At 41.6% G+C, this 15,793-nt stretch overlaps 3 protein-coding genes across 3 annotated transcripts; 1 reads left to right on the top strand and 2 right to left on the bottom strand.

Annotated features, from left to right (window-relative positions):
- Window positions 1–556: 556 nt before the first annotated feature.
- Window positions 557–5,661, top strand: bckdha (branched chain keto acid dehydrogenase E1 subunit alpha). The gene is made up of 8 exons (XM_087795327.1): window positions 557–809; window positions 1,649–1,825; window positions 1,925–2,011; window positions 2,068–2,176; window positions 3,017–3,178; window positions 3,265–3,471; window positions 3,531–3,672; window positions 4,993–5,661. Exons 1-8 carry the CDS (start codon window positions 708–710, stop codon window positions 5,342–5,344), a joined length of 1,338 nt encoding a protein of 445 aa, XP_087651453.1. The 5' UTR covers window positions 557–707; the 3' UTR covers window positions 5,345–5,661.
- A 668-nt stretch (window positions 5,662–6,329) lies between these two features.
- LOC148075584 (alpha-soluble NSF attachment protein-like) lies at window positions 6,330–11,793 on the bottom strand. The gene is made up of 11 exons (XM_087795328.1): window positions 11,623–11,793; window positions 10,359–10,438; window positions 10,169–10,285; window positions 9,906–9,952; window positions 9,758–9,835; window positions 9,626–9,681; window positions 8,358–8,442; window positions 8,189–8,293; window positions 8,052–8,120; window positions 7,745–7,795; window positions 6,330–7,507 (listed from the first exon to the last, which is right to left on the bottom strand). The coding sequence occupies exons 1-11, from the start codon at window positions 11,718–11,720 to the stop codon at window positions 7,406–7,408; spliced, it is 888 nt and encodes a 295-aa protein (XP_087651454.1). The 5' UTR covers window positions 11,721–11,793; the 3' UTR covers window positions 6,330–7,405.
- Window positions 11,794–12,157: 364 nt separating this feature from the next.
- On the bottom strand, window positions 12,158–15,373 carry eif3k (eukaryotic translation initiation factor 3, subunit K). The gene is made up of 8 exons (XM_087795330.1): window positions 15,219–15,373; window positions 14,497–14,595; window positions 13,088–13,208; window positions 12,876–12,977; window positions 12,726–12,792; window positions 12,572–12,649; window positions 12,351–12,476; window positions 12,158–12,277 (listed from the first exon to the last, which is right to left on the bottom strand). Exons 1-8 carry the CDS (start codon window positions 15,278–15,280, stop codon window positions 12,246–12,248), a joined length of 687 nt encoding a protein of 228 aa, XP_087651456.1. The 5' UTR covers window positions 15,281–15,373; the 3' UTR covers window positions 12,158–12,245.
- Between the last annotated feature and the right edge of the window lie 420 nt (window positions 15,374–15,793).

Raw genomic sequence — 15,793 nt, 5'->3', positions numbered from 1 at the left:
TTTTCACATTAGTTGTCCTTTAAGGAACAATAAATACTTGCAAAATGACAAAATTCCTAGAAAGTGAGAAGTTCTGTCACTCAGGAGAGACTCGGAGTAGAGCCTCTGCTTCTCCTCGTGGAAAGGAGTCAAATGAGGTGGTTCGGGCATCTCTTAAGGATGCCCCTTGGGCGCCTCATTTTGGAGGTGTTTCAGGAGCGTCCAGCTGCGAAGAGACCAAGGGGTCGAACCAGGACCAGGTGGAGAGATTATATCTCTTTCCTCAGTCAGAGCTGGATGGATGGATGGATGGATGGCAAGATGGATAGTAAAGATATGTAAACAATTACATCTACAACTGTGGGCAAATGTTTAGGGAAAGTATATATTATAGTGTTTACTTATACTTATACTTATACTGTTTATTTCTGTCCGTTGTAATTGTAGTAAAATATATATATAAGGCTTGTTCGCCAGTGCTTTTTACTCCATTGTGTATTTTTGTTCATCGAGCATTTTGTTGCTTTATTGTGAAAACCCCGTCATTTATTCTTGAAGGATCCACCGGAAACACTTGGCACAGCTCTTTGACGCGGATGTTCAGACGCTTGGAAGTGTTGCTGCCACGGATCGTGTGATCTGATCTGAAACAAAAGTTCGTGGTTCCGGTTCTGTCACTGTCTCCGACTCGGTGGAACCGGCACAGATCTCCGTAGCAGTTCGACGCGATGGCGACCGTGAGCTTGGTGAACAAGATGTTCGGAGTGTGTCGTCGAGCCGCAGGGATGAAGTCCTCGAGGCTGATGCAGCTCAGGAGCTTCAGAGCGACGGTGAGTTTCTGACTTTGGTTCTGGTTCCGTCCAGAGAAGCGTCGTTCGGAACCGAACTGAGCCGAGGACGACCTCAGCACCAGTGTTGCGTCGTGTTGTCATTTAACCGAACACTGCCTTAAAACAAGTTGAAGAAAACTTAAACTATAGCAGATCAGTGTGGAATTGTTAATTTCATTAAATAAAAAAAAACAATAACTAATTTATTCTACGTTTTAATATTTGTGCTCTCGATTCACAAGATCTCGCGATATTTGCTATCCAGCTGTCATCAACAACCTTGCGACCGAAACCGTCTTTAAAGCCTCGAACAGGGACATTAACGTTTATAATAGATTTTATTTCTCAATAAAAATTGGCTTTTACGTTTTCAATGGAAAAGCCACGTTTTTTCCATCTTTGTTAGCCTTTAGCTTCGGGGCTAAAGTAGCCGAGTTCTGATTGGCTGAGTTCAGGGGCGTGTGACGTTTGAGGGAGAACGAAATAAATTGTTGATTTTTGTTTATCTTTTAAAAATAAATACTTCGCCTTCTTAAAATGACATACTGACACTAGTGGATATAAAACACTCTTCGTGGACTATTTAAATACAGATTGTTAGCGTATGTATGTTTTGTTTACATTTGTACAACCGTGGTGTGGTCATTGAACGCCTCATCCCGCATTCAGATCAGATTCAGAAACTTTTATCAACACAACGTATTATTTTTATGTGGTGATATTACAGAATAAAAGAAGGAAATTATACATTTTTCAAAATAAGCAATAGAGAAACAGAACCAAACACCAAGGCAGCCATTCTTCACATGTCTAATCCAACAATGCATCTGACTCCACAGACCTCTCGTCCTCAGCAGCCGTTCGACTCCTCGGTGGAGAAGCCACAGTTTCCCGGAGCCTCGGCTGAGTTCGTGGAGGAGCTGGAGTTCATCCAGCCCAACGTCATCTCCGGGATCCCCATCTACAGAGTGATGGACCGACAGGGAAACATCATCAACCCGTCACAAGACCCTCAGGTACTCCCCACGCAGGGGTCCGGACCGCAGAGACTGGATTTCAGGCGGTTTTAAGTCAAAGATTTAATGCTTTGAAATGATTGAAAATGTTCGACTCAGCTCTCCAAAGAGACGGTCCTGAACTTCTACCAGAAGATGACGATGCTCAACACCATGGATCGCATCCTCTACGAGTCCCAGAGACAGGTATGCTCTCCGACGCGCCACTCGTCGAGGAGGTGCTCAGAGGTTTGTCTCCGCAGGGTCGGATCTCCTTCTACATGACCAACTACGGCGAGGAGGGGACGCACATCGGCAGCGCCGCCGCTCTGGACCCGAGCGACCTGGTGTTCGGACAGTACAGAGAAGCAGGTGACGAGCGCGTGGATCTTGACCAGATTAAAATCTATCGTGAAATGTTTTTATATTTATGCGATTTAAGTTCTCGGGTCAAATTAGTTTCTCGTTTTTCATAAAAGGTCAGAGGTTGGATATCTTGTGTTTGTCCAGTTTCTTGAACAGATTAATGATCAACACACAGAATCTTAATCTTGGCAGCAAAGAAATCGTTTACAAGAGACACTGGTGGAATTTTTAAACACCACAGACGGATGTGATCAAAGCATGTTTTCAAGTTAAAAGACAAACCCTCTCATGTCACCTACAAACTGAAAAATATGATAATACATGGAGGAAGTTGACATGTTTTATGAGTGGAAAACATAATTAGAGATTCCTAGTCTTGAATAATAACTATTAAGAAATTTATAATGTATTACGGTTTACTATTGGATTCACACTTACATTGTATGTATTTTCTTTTTTTTATTTTCTTTCATTGCTTTTTTGGAGGAAAAAAGTGTAAATATGATTCTCTTATGGATCAATTAAGAAATCGTACCCAGTATTAGTATCAATAAAAAAAAAGTAAGCTTTGGGTACAAATGTTATTATAGAAACTGCCAAACAATTAATTACTGCCAAAGACTGATAATCTTGTTAAATAAACTGTTTTTAACCGATTTTTAGCACCAAAATAAACATATTAATAGGGATTTATGATGTCATTGGAAGATATTTTTGGATCTTAAATGATGCAAAAGTCTCTAAATACCTTCCTGTCCTGGTTGATTAAGGCGATCAACAAGCGAGGGATGAACAGGTTCTGTGTTCTCTAGAACTTCAGTCAACCCTTCCTGTGATCCTCCACAGGTGTGTTGATGTACCGTGGCTTCCCACTGGACTCCTTCATGGCTCAGTGCTACGCTAACGCGGACGACCTCGGGAAAGGTCGACAGATGCCGGTTCACTACGGCTCTAAAGAGCTGAACTTCGTCACCATCTCGTCTCCTCTGGCCACGCAGATCCCTCAAGGTCGGCTGTCATTCCTGTCTGTGATACGACCTGGAGTCGTACATGAGCGTCTGACTGTGTGTGTGTGTGTGTGTGTGTGTGAGCAGCGGTGGGTTCGGCGTACGCCTTCAAGAGGGAAAACACCAACCGCGCCGTCATCTGCTACTTCGGCGAGGGAGCGGCCAGCGAGGGCGACGCCCACGCCGGCTTCAACTTCTCCGCCACGCTGGAGTGTCCGCTCATCTTCTTCTGCCGCAACAACGGCTACGCCATCTCCACGCCCACCAACGAGCAGTACCGGGGCGACGGCATCGGTGAGCCTTCGTCGGTTGCAACTCCTATCGAGATAATGTTGACGCTCGTGTCCCGGCAGCGGCTCGAGGGCCCGGTTATGGGATGCTGTCCATCCGTGTGGACGGTAACGACGTGTTTGCCGTCTACAACGCGACCAAGGAAGCTCGACGCAGAGCCGTCGCCGAAAACCAGCCTTTCCTCATCGAGGCCATGACCTACAGGTGAGTCACTGCGTCTTAAAGCCAGGTCAGAGGTCGCTGCAGCTACCATGTCTACATGATGGCGAAATTTTTTTGAAAATGGGCTTCTAAAATTTGCTCATTTTCATGAACCAAAAATTTAACAATTGAACTTTTTTGATATTGAGAATATTTAAAAAAAAAAGTGAGCATTACATTTGTTTGTATATATAAAATTGAATTCAATAATTTCTATATTGAAAGGTTGCGTTTGTTTTGTTTTTAATTATTTATTTAATTTCCGGCTTTTTTAATTGCCATCAGAAAATACCAAAAGAGTACCGAGCTACTTGATAAAATAATTTTAGCCAAACATGAAGGCACTATTATACCAATAATACATTTTTTTATTGAATTTAAGGGGCTGTGAGTTGAAACATCACATATATAACATTTTTTTTAATTGTTATGGTAATTCAAATGGAAAACTTGATGTAAAATAATCCCCTTTTGAGTAGAAATTAGTTCATTACGTTTTTCTAAAATATTACGATGCTTAACCCTTGTGTTGTCTCTGGGTCAATGTGACCCGAAGGCCCGAAAACAAATGTGTTTGTGGTATCCCTTGTGTTGTCTCTGGGTCAAGGTCGATGTTTTCAAAAATTCTACATTCAAAATATTCAATTCAACAGTTTAATACTCTGATAGCACTGATCCACAGCACCAACCGTCGCCACTGTCTTCACTCACACATTTATTCATGTGTAAGTAAGTTATTTTTATTTATATAGCGCTTTTCCAGACCAGGGTCACAAAGCGCTTACACAATCAAAACAATACTCAATAAAGTATATACTTTAAAGGTCAAGATAAAACTGATAACACAACAGGAGTTCCAGAAAATCAAGGAAAAGCCTGAACAAATAAAAACGTCTTAAGATGTTTCTTGAAGGAGTCAGTAGATCATTGAACACAAAGAGAGAGGAAGATCGTTCCAAAGCTTAGGAGCAACAGAAGGATTTCTCTCCTCTGGTCCTGAACCGTGTTCAGGAACCATCAGTAGATTCTGATCCACAGACCTCAGAGCCCGAGCTGGGGTGTAAGGCTGGATCAGATCACTGATGTAAGCAGGAGCCTGACCATGAATAGATCTGAAAGTAAGAACCAGAATTTTAAAGTTGATCCTGAAAGAAACTGGAAGCCAGTGAAGAGTTTTAAGGATCGGAGAAATGTGAGTTCTTCTACTAGAACGGGTCAGAATTCTCGCTGCAGAGTTCTGAATCAACTGCAGGCGAGACAGCGGCAGCTGTAGGACTCTGGGTTGAATTGAGCCACTGGTCAAACTACTCTGAATCTCTCCAGGATCGGGCACCACAGCACCAGCGACGACAGCTCGGCCTACCGCTCGGTGGACGAGGTGAACTACTGGGACAAGCAGGACCATCCCATCTCCCGCCTGAGACACTACATGACGGCGCGCAGCTGGTGGAGCGAGGACGACGAGCGCAGCTGGAGGAAGCAGTCGCGCAAGATGGTGATGGAGGTGTTCGAGCGAGCGGAGAAGCGCCTGAAGCCCAACCCGGAGCTGCTCTTCACCGACGTGTACGAGGAGATGACGCCGCACCTCAACAAGCAGAGGGAGGGGATGTGGAGGCACGTGCAGCAGTACAAGGAGCAGTACCCCCTCGACCTGTACGACAAGACGGCGGAGTGAGGACGCCACGACTTCAGTCTGCTGTGCTGTTGGTTTTCTCTCTTTGGACTTGGACGAATGTGAGGTGTGTAGTGTCGGTGCCTTATGCTCACGAAAACCTGTAGCGAGTGAGTGAACGATAACATCTGAAACTGGAGCAATAATGTCGCTGCTTTTTATGGGTTTCGAATTTTCCCCTGAGACACATTTCATCAAACATATCCAGAGTTCAGGGGTGTGTGTGTGTGTGTGTGTGTCTCGGAATGTGTTACATGAATTTGTCACTACTGTATTTACTCTCATTCTTTAGGGTTAAGGAATAAAAGGTCAAACAGGAAGTTTTTCTGGAGTTTTTCGGCGTTATTCCATCATCTGTATCCTCCTTAATGTTCAACATACTTCCAATACATTCACAATGATTTCAGTTTGCTGGAACTCTAGACATGAATAAATCGATAGATAGACTTTATTGATCCCTCTGCAGGGAAAACAACTTTTTAAAGTTTCCGATCACAACATCAAATTCCTGAAGTGATGGCCTCCTGCCAGTTGATGGCAGTGTTTCAACTACTACAGTATCTTTCAGACTAAGGCGCAATAGATAGAATATCATGCTCTTGTGTATTTTTATGCATGTACTGTTGACCCGTTGAATTTAAACGTGTATGAAAATACTTGAGACACACCAGATTAATTGAGGTGCGACTTCGTATTCGTAGTAATACTATGAAGCTGTGCAGCTTAGTAGAGTACCAACATTTTAACAATACAGTGTACCGTATAAAACCGTTTCCAGCTAAGTAGAACCAGAATTAGTACATAAAGGGACCGGAATATAAATTGTAAATCTTTGGGGAAAACATGTTTTAAGAGCGCCTTGTAGTGCTAGAAGTATTTTTTTGTATTTTAAAGGGTAGGGCCAACAAGTAAGTCTTTGCTCAGATTGTTAATCAGTCACAAATGCAGTAAAATCAACAATACTCAATAAGATTTGTTTAGCAATGTATAATAGTAAAATACATTTTATTTAAAGGCAAAAACACATTGAAACATCATTTAAACATTAAAGAACAGCAGCAAATGGAAAACCCAAGTTCAGGTGGTAATGAGGTCAAGAGATGTCAGTTAGACGGGTGGAGGAGCCACAGACAGAATCTTTGGGTGACATGTTCTAGAAGACCTTGAATGTAGAAAAAAAGTAGCATTTGAATTGAATACGGAACTAAAACAGGAGCTAGTGTAATGTTAATGTGGGCAGCTTAGTTCTGGACCGGTAGAAGTTTCTGAAGAGATTTGTGTGGGAGGACGAAGGGGGGAGAGGAGTCCACGCAGGAAGTGACGAGGCGTAAGGGTGAGGGGTGAGGGAAAGGCGAAGGCAGTTGATGTATCACGAGTTAAAGTGGGCAGATTATCGATGTGAGATTAAAAAGACGGATTACAGTCAGAAGAAAAAAGACAGGCCTCTTAATTTAGGGGGGAGTTTTTTTTCCAAGGACGCAGTAAATAAGGGAGGTGGGCGTGAGTAACGGCGACGGTTTGGTGGTGTGGTAGAGCTGGGTGTCATCAGCATAGCAGTGGAATGTTAAATTTGCAAGAGATGCTGCCAAAAAGGAAGGAGGAGGATAATGAAAAGTAACAACCTAGTGTGAGTGGATGACTTGGATTCTTTGATTTCTGAGAGCGTAGGGAGTTAAAAGGGTGTGGACGGATGACAACTGTCTGTGATCTTAGGTGCTTGTTTTTTGTAGCAGGTTGTGTGGCGGTGAGAAGGGACAGAGTCCTGGGCTGATATTGTTGAGAGAGGAATGATCCACTTTTAAGTTTCCTTCATCAGCAGTGATCTGACCGAAGTAAAGGCAGTTTTGAGTCCTTTTAGTTTAGTAGGTGGTTACTGTACATTTTCCTGTGAAGAAAAGTTGGTCTCACGTATAATTAGTTGACTTTTGTTTATAAAAGGTATTTGCAGTTATTTAAGTTTATTCAAGTTTGTTAAAATTCACTTTAACCTGGAGTTCTTGTAGTTGGTAAGACGTAACAGGAGGTAAAAGATATTTAGTACAGTTTGTGAAGGCGTTAAAAAGGTCAGCGGAGGTCGATTTCTCTTTCTTTGATGGTGTCTTTGACACGCAGCAGCAGCCTGGTGGTCCAGGGCTCCAGTCGGGAGATGGACTCGAACTGCTGGATCTGCACGGAAACAAGAACGGTCACCGCAAGAGACGAGGACGACGACAGAAACCACGCTATCAAGTTGTCCTAAAAATAATATGTCATGCCTCGTCGTCTTCTCTCAAGTCGGGGGCCGTTAGCTCCCGCAGCTAGCTATAAGCTTCTATGCTAGCCTGAAGGACAACTGTTGAGTCGGCGACGTCGACTACCTTTGTCTCCGTGTAACCGGACGGACGAGAAAAGTCGTCGACTCACCGCATTAGTGAACGCCTCCTCGTCTCCTTCTTCATGAGCTTCCAGAAGTTTCTGTGAACATAAAACATGACAACAAACATATTTTTGTATTCGGTTTAAACTCTTATTTAAGTTTGCTTCAACTTTTAAGTTAATGGTGTTTTAATTTCCTTTCATTACGAGAGTCTCTGGTGAGGCTCTAGTTCAGGATCTAATATTAAATTCAGGCCTGGAGGGAACATTTCAGCGAGCAGGAATATTCAACAGCGTTCTTAACAAACAGATGTCAGTAGCTAATGACACTCTTGACTCTGGAGTCACTGCTCACCTTCAACATCTTGCACTCCCTGGCGTCGGCGAAAGCCGGGAACATTTCTTCGTATCGCTGTACGGCGAACTGCGGAACACAAGCGTTCGGTATCGTGGAAGCGTCTCTCTCGCGCGGACCGCGGTCTCGTGACTCACCTTGGCGTTGAGCATGTCCAGGCAGAAGTGACACAGCGCCGCCTTGAAGAAGTGATCTTTGGCGCTGTACTTGAGCAGCGTGCTGTCCATGCAGTAGGTGGCGATCTGAGGGAACATGTGGTTAACACCGGCATGATGACACGGAGGGTGGTGGGCTGGGGGGGGTCACCTGCTCGTAGATCTTGACGGCTCTCTCGTACTGTTGCTGCTCTGCTGCGTGACTCGCCACTTTCAGAAGACACTTGTTTGCTGAGCTGAAGGATGATGTGGGAAAAGATTAAACTCACACGGTAAATACTTTTACGCATGTAATGATAAAAAAAACCTTGTTTTTTTAAATATATGTACATTAGGAAATGTGCTAAAGACCCGCCAACTGAAATGTTTTTCTGGAGATTAAATCTTGTTAACCATAGCCACACCCGCTCTGCTGTGAGTGATCAAACATCGAAGTTTGTCACCATGCGTCATCCATCCATGAAGTCTTCACCTCCAAGAGACTCGTTGTATAAACAAAGCGGGGTGTGATGACAGCTGGCTGGAGGAGGAGCGAAGTCATTATTACATGACAATGGACTCCGCTCTCGTAACCTCTCATTCGCTGAGATTTCAGACGGGGCAGAACTTTATAAAGTAATAACTTCAAAACGAGGTTGAGGGACTAACTGCTTGTTGGAGAGGAAGACTTCAACATTTGGAAAGTTTGTTTTTCAAATGAATTGCCCTTTAAGAGAGGTTTGAAAATATGAATAATTATAAATAAACTAATGTTTGTTAAGAATCTCATGACAGGAATAGTTTACAGATAAACAAGAGTGATGGTCAATTCCATCTTAATACAAATGTAATTCCAATATTAAGTACCTAATAAAATATCTAGTCATTGTTTTAAGAATCACCTCACACTTGTAAATGTGTGAATTATTTAGACAGTGGTTTGCAGCTAGTATAATGAAAATGCATTGAATTTGTTAGCATAAATAAATAAAAATAAAAATGTGATATACATTTATATTTCTCACGGTTGACACTGTCTACAAACAGATTTGTATTCTCAGTAAAGGGGGTGAAGTTACATGTTAATTACCAATTGTAATTCTTGTTTATAAGTACAGAACTTGCTTGCACTGCCTCCACATTTGGTCTCAAAATGTGAGTATTTGGCCACAGCTTTGAGCTCCCCAGCACAAAGCAACTCTTACTCTCAATGGCTGTTCTTACGTTCTGTCAAAAGACGGACCAATAGGATCTATCAAAGTCATCGTATTATAGTTAGTAATCGATATTTACATGTTATTACCCTGTGCCACTTGAAATATGAAATGGTTACTGAAAAATATTCCTTCACTCGTCATCTTATCAAAGTTTCAGTCCAGTCTTCACTACAAATGTATTCAAAGGCACTGAGGATGTTGAGAGGAGAGTGGGTCCACTCACCTTGTGGATTCTTCACCTTTGTAATAATCTGCCGCCTGCTGGTAGTGGACAACTGCCTGCAGGTGCCAGACGAGAACACAGAATTAACTCCTGACCTTCCCGAGCGCAGGAAAAAAAAAAACCTTCACTGACCTGATTCACGTCATCCAACAACGTCTCGTATATTTCCGCGACGGTCATGTGATGTTTGGCAGCGACGGTGAAGCGACCCTGAAGGGAGAAGATTGTGTAAATATAAGTCACAGTGAAGAGCTCACGAGTGAGAAGGTTTTGAACGCACCGAGTCGGTGAAGATGTTGATCGCTTTGGTCACCAGCTCTACGGCTTCTGTGGAGAAACACTGGACATCAGTCCACGACATGAGCAACTCTCATGTCAAGTTATCCTCATTTTATATCTTTTTTTTTTTTACTTTCGATCATTAAAAATCCCCTTTCTGTTTCCTCCTATCCTTTGACAGCCCAAATGTTCCATTTAGTTTCTATTTCATGTCATTTTTGTGTGTGTAGTTCTTCTGTGCAGAAATGCGGTTTAGGTACTTACTTTGAGGATCCACTTTCTTGTAGGCGTTTCCGGCATTGATGAAGTTGTTGGCAGCCTCGTGCTTCCGATCTGTCTGCTGGTGAATTCGACCCGCTCTGGAGAAACATTTTCCGGCCTCTGGGAAGAGGATTTGGATGCGAGTCAGACGAGAGAGACGGGGGGAGCAACAGCGGAGGCGAAACAATCTTACCAGACCAGTTCTTGGCCATCTTGTACAGGTTTGCAGCTCTGATGTAAAGGTCGCATGCCTCCTCTGGTTTGGAGGACCCACTAAAAGAAGTAAAAAATAATCCAAAAAAGATTTACCCGGAGAATTGTTATCTTCCTGAGATCACAAAATTAAACAGTCAGCATCAGTCAAAACTGATCTAAACTTCACAACCATTACAAACAATCATCTTTAAACATATTTTTGTGTTGTTCATTCATATCGAGAGTTCATAAAAGAGTCAATAAAATGATTGACACAAAAGCTCAACAGATCATTTGACGCTCGTTGTGTTTCTGAATTTCAAGTTTAACTACTTTCATTTACATTTGTTAATGTGTCACATGTAAAAAGTAGAGTTTGCAGAGCATTCAATTATTATATCATTACCTACACAAGAAGAAAATTCCAAATGTAAGCCATATTTTCATGGAAAAATAATAAATTAAGATTATATTTGTTTACAATGAGATCAGTTAAAGGGAATGTAATGAACTGATGAATTATAACCCTAACTAGAGAGTTTACACCAGAAAACAAAACAGTGTTCCACATTAACGGCAAATCATTCCAAACAAACATCTTAACCGAGGCAAACATTATGTTATCTTGTGTGAATTGGGAGAACATCATCAGAAGCTTAAGTGCTCTGAAGGACAACCTGGGTCCAGAGAAATAACACATATAAACAAACAAGGAACATCTCTCGGGAGAAGGTATAGTCATTGCAAGATAAATATTTGACTGAAAGTTACACACACGACTTCACTAAAAGTCTGAGACTCTGAGTAGTCCAGTCCCCACCAGAGACCTGGACTTAAGTACTTAATATTTCAGCACAATTCAGCAGCAGGTGTTGCATTAATCTCCTTTTAAATTTATGTTTACTTTAAAAAATTAAACTAGTAAATTTGAATTTCCAGTTTCACAACTTTTAGGCCATGATTTTACACGTATGTTTATTTCCCAGGATCTAAAAAAAAACAACAACACAATCTTCCATAATGGTTCCCTAGGAATACATGACTCCCTGAGTTACTTGCCATTTATTTCTATCGTAAAATAAGAATCAGTCCTTTATGGATCGCTGGGGACACCGTATTACATTGTTTACAAAAGGTGACAGATGTTATTTACTATATTCCGTGTCATATTTGTAATTTATTGTACAAATCTACGACACAACTGCGAGCACGCAGCCATGTTTACATTCGTGACTAGCTTGACAGAAACTAGCCGAACTCACCCGAACACCCGCCCGAGAACAGAGCCCACGGAGTTCGCCTTCTTGTCCGCCTCCTTTTTCAGAGCCTCGGCTTCCCGCTCCTTTCCACTGTGGTCCATTTTTAACACGTTTAAAAGGAGATTTTAACAGCAGTTCGTCACATCACTGACGGATACGACGAGTCAACGGTCACGTGACGCGCCGTTGCGTTCAAGGAAGTTCTGGAGAATATTCTCGATCACGTCAGCAGCGATTGTGAAATTCCAATATATAACACGTATATCAAAATAATTATATTCTATCTTATGTTACAAAGATTGACAACATTTTTAAAAATAGTTTTCGACTCGTTCGTAAAAAATATTAAATATATCAGCTGAAAACGCAGCATCCAACAGACGTGAATGCATCGTAAACCAAAATGGGGTTTTCTCCAATTGTACGATTTATCGAAACTTAAAGAAAACCCTGAGTAGGATCAATAAAGTATCTAAACCCACTCCCAACTTGGTCATAAACACATTCATAATGCATGTAAAAAGAAAGAAAAGTAACGTTGGTTTTGATAAATTACTTTTATTTTTGTAAAAATGTGATGTTTGAACCAGAATGAATGTTGAAGTTGTCGATATCCAGAGTTTGTGTTACTGGGATGAGGCCATGATGCTGGAAACACCTGAAATCAAAGTAGAAATAATAGTCAACAACATGTAGAAACCCAGATTAAAAGCACAAGAGTGTCAACTCACTCTCAAAGTCAATCTTCTCTACGATGTTCTTGGGTTTGACACTCTCCTCCTGGTTGAAGATAAAGATCTGCCCCTCTTCGTTCTCAGTCCAGCCGTACTTGTTCATCCACACCTTCACCTGCGTGTCTATATGGATCCCGGAGGAGGCAGAATATAAGCAAACAAAATAATATTTGTTAGACCAGCAGTTTGATCTGGTACATCAGGACGCTGACTCTTACCCAGCGGGTCTCCCAGCATCTCAGCCAGCAGCCGGTGCTCGATGGTCTGGTACGTGATGCCCACCACATGACAAATGACTGCAGAAGATGGTCAGACTGTAAGAAAATGCTCACATGCAATGTAGCTGTAATGTGTTGAAACGATTACACTCACACTTGCGAACAGAATCCTCAAAACCTGCAATGCCGTCTATAAGATCACGTTTCTCCTCCAGTTTCGTCTGGAAGCAGCAAACGAAGAAGGTCAATGATAAGTTACAAGCCTTTTTTTTTAATTTTTTAGTGTTTGTTGTGTGAGTTGTACCCAGAAACTTTGGAAGTGGCAGGTCTCCAACAGGTTGCCCAGGTACAAGATCTGTTGGATCGGGCCGGGAGCCTGTTGGATCGGGCCTTCCACCTTCTTCGTCTTCCTGTAGTCAAGGAAAGTCCAGCACACATAACACGGCCCTTCTCCATTCAGGAGCCAACTACACCTCAAACAACATACAAACGACAAAAGCGGTACCAAAAGGATACGTGTTTCTGATCGATCATGCACTTGCACAGAGTGAAGTCTGTGTGCGGGAGGTTGGTCAGAGCCTTCAGCAGAACCTGCGACGTCACGTTTGCCTGGAAGTACGCAGGGTTGAACTGGTACCTGTCAGGCGAGAGTCTATGTTAGTAAGTAAGCAAGTAATAGTCATTTGTAAAGCGCCTTTCTAGACCAGGGTCACAAAGCGCTTTAACAATCAAAAACAATACATGGTAAAAAATATATACTTTAAAAGTTCAAGACACAAACACAGGAATCCCAGAAAATCAGGATAAAGCAAGAATAAAAATGTCTTGAAGGAGTCAGTAGATCCATCAAACACAGAGGGAACAGCCTGGAAGGATTTCTCTCCTCTGGTCCGGAAGTGTGTTCAGGAACCATCAGTAGATTCTGATCCACAGACCTACGATTCGAGCTGGGGTGTAAGGCTGGATCAGATCACTGATGTAAGGAGGATTGATCCTGAAAGAAACTGGCAGCCAGTGAAGAGTTTTAGGGATCGGGGAAATGTGAGTTCTTCTACTTGAGCGGGTCAGAATTTTCGCTGCAGAATTTTGTATTAACTGCAGGTGAGACAGCTCTTTCTTGTTTAGACACGAAAATAAACTATTACAGTAGTCCAAACGAGAAGACACAAATGCATGGATTACAAGCTCCAGATCATGTTGTGATATCATAAGTTAAGAGATTTTTCTCAACTGAACAGTTTCTAGTCAGTTTTCTGCAGTGTTGAACAAGAGACATGTCTTTGTGAAAGGTTTCTCAGAATCAGTTTGACAGATTGGCCCTAGTCACTCAAGTACTGACTCAATCCTGGAATCTTATCATCAGGCACAATAACCAGAGTTTCAGTTTTGTCCACATTTAGCTGCAAAGTGTTTTCACTCATTCATTGTTTGATTTCGAGCAAACAATTGACTAAACTGTTCAGCCTCTGGGGCTCAGTTCGATCAAGTGAGCAGTAGAGCTGGATGTCATAAGCAAAAATATAGTAAGAAACATCAGGAAATTTGTACCCAGGGGGATCAAGTACAGAAAAAAAAATAAAGGACCCAAACAGAACTTGAGGGACTCCACACAACAGATCCACGGATTCAGACCTCATTAGATTGGCAGATAGACTGAAACTGCGACCAGAAAGGTATGACGAGAACCACTGTGACACAGACCCTGACAGTCCCACTTCATCCCTCGGTCTTCTCAGCAGGATCTGGTGATCAACTGTGTCAAAGGCTGACGACAGATCCAAGAGAACCAGAACAGTGTATTTACCCAAATCAGCCGACAACACGATGTCAGTACGGTTTCATCCAAATCTTACAAAGCCAAACTGGATCGTGCGGGGAAGAAAACATAATGAAACTGTTCAAATCAACAGCAAAGCGAGTCTTACAGTTTCAGGACAGCAAGGTTTGCCTCAAGATCGTAGGCATTCTCCCGAGCCTGCGTCTCCACATACTGCTCCAACGTTGCCAGGTTTTCAGGGTTGTATCTATAGAAAGCAAGAAATCTCTTCAATTGCCAAATGATCTGAAGATGCATTGATCACTCTAGACTATGTAGCAGAAATCCACGTTGAAAATATAAACACATATGTATACATATTCTTAATTTAATGATTACTACTTCGATCCTGTGAATTCAAGCAAAAAAAAAAGTTCAAGTTAATAAGTAAACTAAACTAGAACCCATCTTAGTAACTGTCAACTAATACCATTATCAAAACGTTTTTTTTTATTTCCTTATCTCTCTGCACAAAAGCAATAGCATCTTGGCAAAAAACGGATCTTAACTTTAAAAACAATAACATGTGTGAATGTTAAAATGATTGCATGCGGTTAAGTAATGATTTCTGGTCAACATTTAAGGAAGCATAAACTACAGAAATGTTTTATCAATGGGGGTAAACATTTAGCCAGATCGAGCCAGTCAAGCTTTAATAAAAGTCTTAGATATCAGACATAACGGAACTTTTATTTTAACAAGGACGTTTATATTTAGGTAAACGTTTTAAAAAAAAGGCATATAGTTGCTAAACAGTTAGCTACCATTAGCTTTTAGCTTTAGCACTATAGGCTAACACTAGCATCATGCTGCGTTACTAATGCTGCGTACCGGTCGATTCCTCGCAGGAGTTTCCCAACATTCGCCCTCATCTGCTCAAAAGTCGACGACATTTGGTCCAGTTATTGTTGCAGCTTTTACTCGAAATCAGATTGAAATCCACACGTGGATCAATGGTCGAAAAATTCACCGGGGAGAGCCGGAACCAGAAGACGGACAACCGGAAGTAGTTTGATCAAAACAAAAGGATCGAAGACAGTGCACCTTTCAAAATATAATAATGTAAAAGTATTTTATTTATATAAATATATTTAAAATATATAATAATATATTATATATTATATACAAACACATATTTACCGTTATTCTCATTTTAACCGAAAGTAAATTAAAAAAAAACAATTGTAAACACCGTTTTATTGGACTATTGTGTTAATGGAAGAAGAATAATCTTTATAAAAATATATCTTGAAGAAAAAAATCGGTGTGCATTTCATTTGCTAATAATATCTTTAGTACTTGATCATATCATTGTCTGGTAATATGACAAATTAAGCTTTGCTGCCTGCCATTCTTTCTTTGTGACAGTTGAGTTAACAGGAACTTTGTGACTTCTTGAGGTGAGG

Source organism: Callionymus lyra, chromosome 7 (genome assembly GCF_982586985.1).
Source record: "Callionymus lyra chromosome 7, fCalLyr1.hap1.1, whole genome shotgun sequence".
NCBI lineage: Eukaryota > Metazoa > Chordata > Actinopteri > Syngnathiformes > Callionymidae > Callionymus > Callionymus lyra.
Note: the sequence above shows the minus strand (reverse complement) of the source record. Positions and strands in the feature narration are given on the sequence as shown.

What these genes read in the sequence shown, in the direction of transcription:
- bckdha (XM_087795327.1), top strand. Translation starts at nt 708, where the DNA reads ATGGCGACCGTGAGCTTGGTGAACAAGATGTTCGGAGTGTGTCGTCGA. An exon ending in TCAGGAGCTTCAGAGCGACG is followed by an intron (nt 810 to 1,648) that starts GTGAGTTTCTGA and finishes CTGACTCCACAG; the next exon opens with ACCTCTCGTCCTCAGCAGCC. An exon ending in CGGACAGTACAGAGAAGCAG is followed by an intron (nt 2,177 to 3,016) that starts GTGACGAGCGCG and finishes GATCCTCCACAG; the next exon opens with GTGTGTTGATGTACCGTGGC.
- eif3k (XM_087795330.1), bottom strand. Translation starts at nt 15,280, where the DNA reads ATGTCGTCGACTTTTGAGCAGATGAGGGCGAATGTTGGGAAACTCCTG. An exon ending in TGAGGATTCTGTTCGCAAGT is followed by an intron (nt 12,650 to 12,725) that starts GTGAGTGTAATC and finishes CATCTTCTGCAG; the next exon opens with TCATTTGTCATGTGGTGGGC. An exon ending in GATGCTGGGAGACCCGCTGG is followed by an intron (nt 12,477 to 12,571) that starts GTAAGAGTCAGC and finishes GGATCCATATAG; the next exon opens with ACACGCAGGTGAAGGTGTGG.
- LOC148075584 (XM_087795328.1), bottom strand. Translation starts at nt 11,720, where the DNA reads ATGGACCACAGTGGAAAGGAGCGGGAAGCCGAGGCTCTGAAAAAGGAG. An exon ending in TGTTGGATGACGTGAATCAG is followed by an intron (nt 9,682 to 9,757) that starts GTCAGTGAAGGT and finishes TGGCACCTGCAG; the next exon opens with GCAGTTGTCCACTACCAGCA. An exon ending in TGGACATGCTCAACGCCAAG is followed by an intron (nt 8,121 to 8,188) that starts GTGAGTCACGAG and finishes TGTGTTCCGCAG; the next exon opens with TTCGCCGTACAGCGATACGA.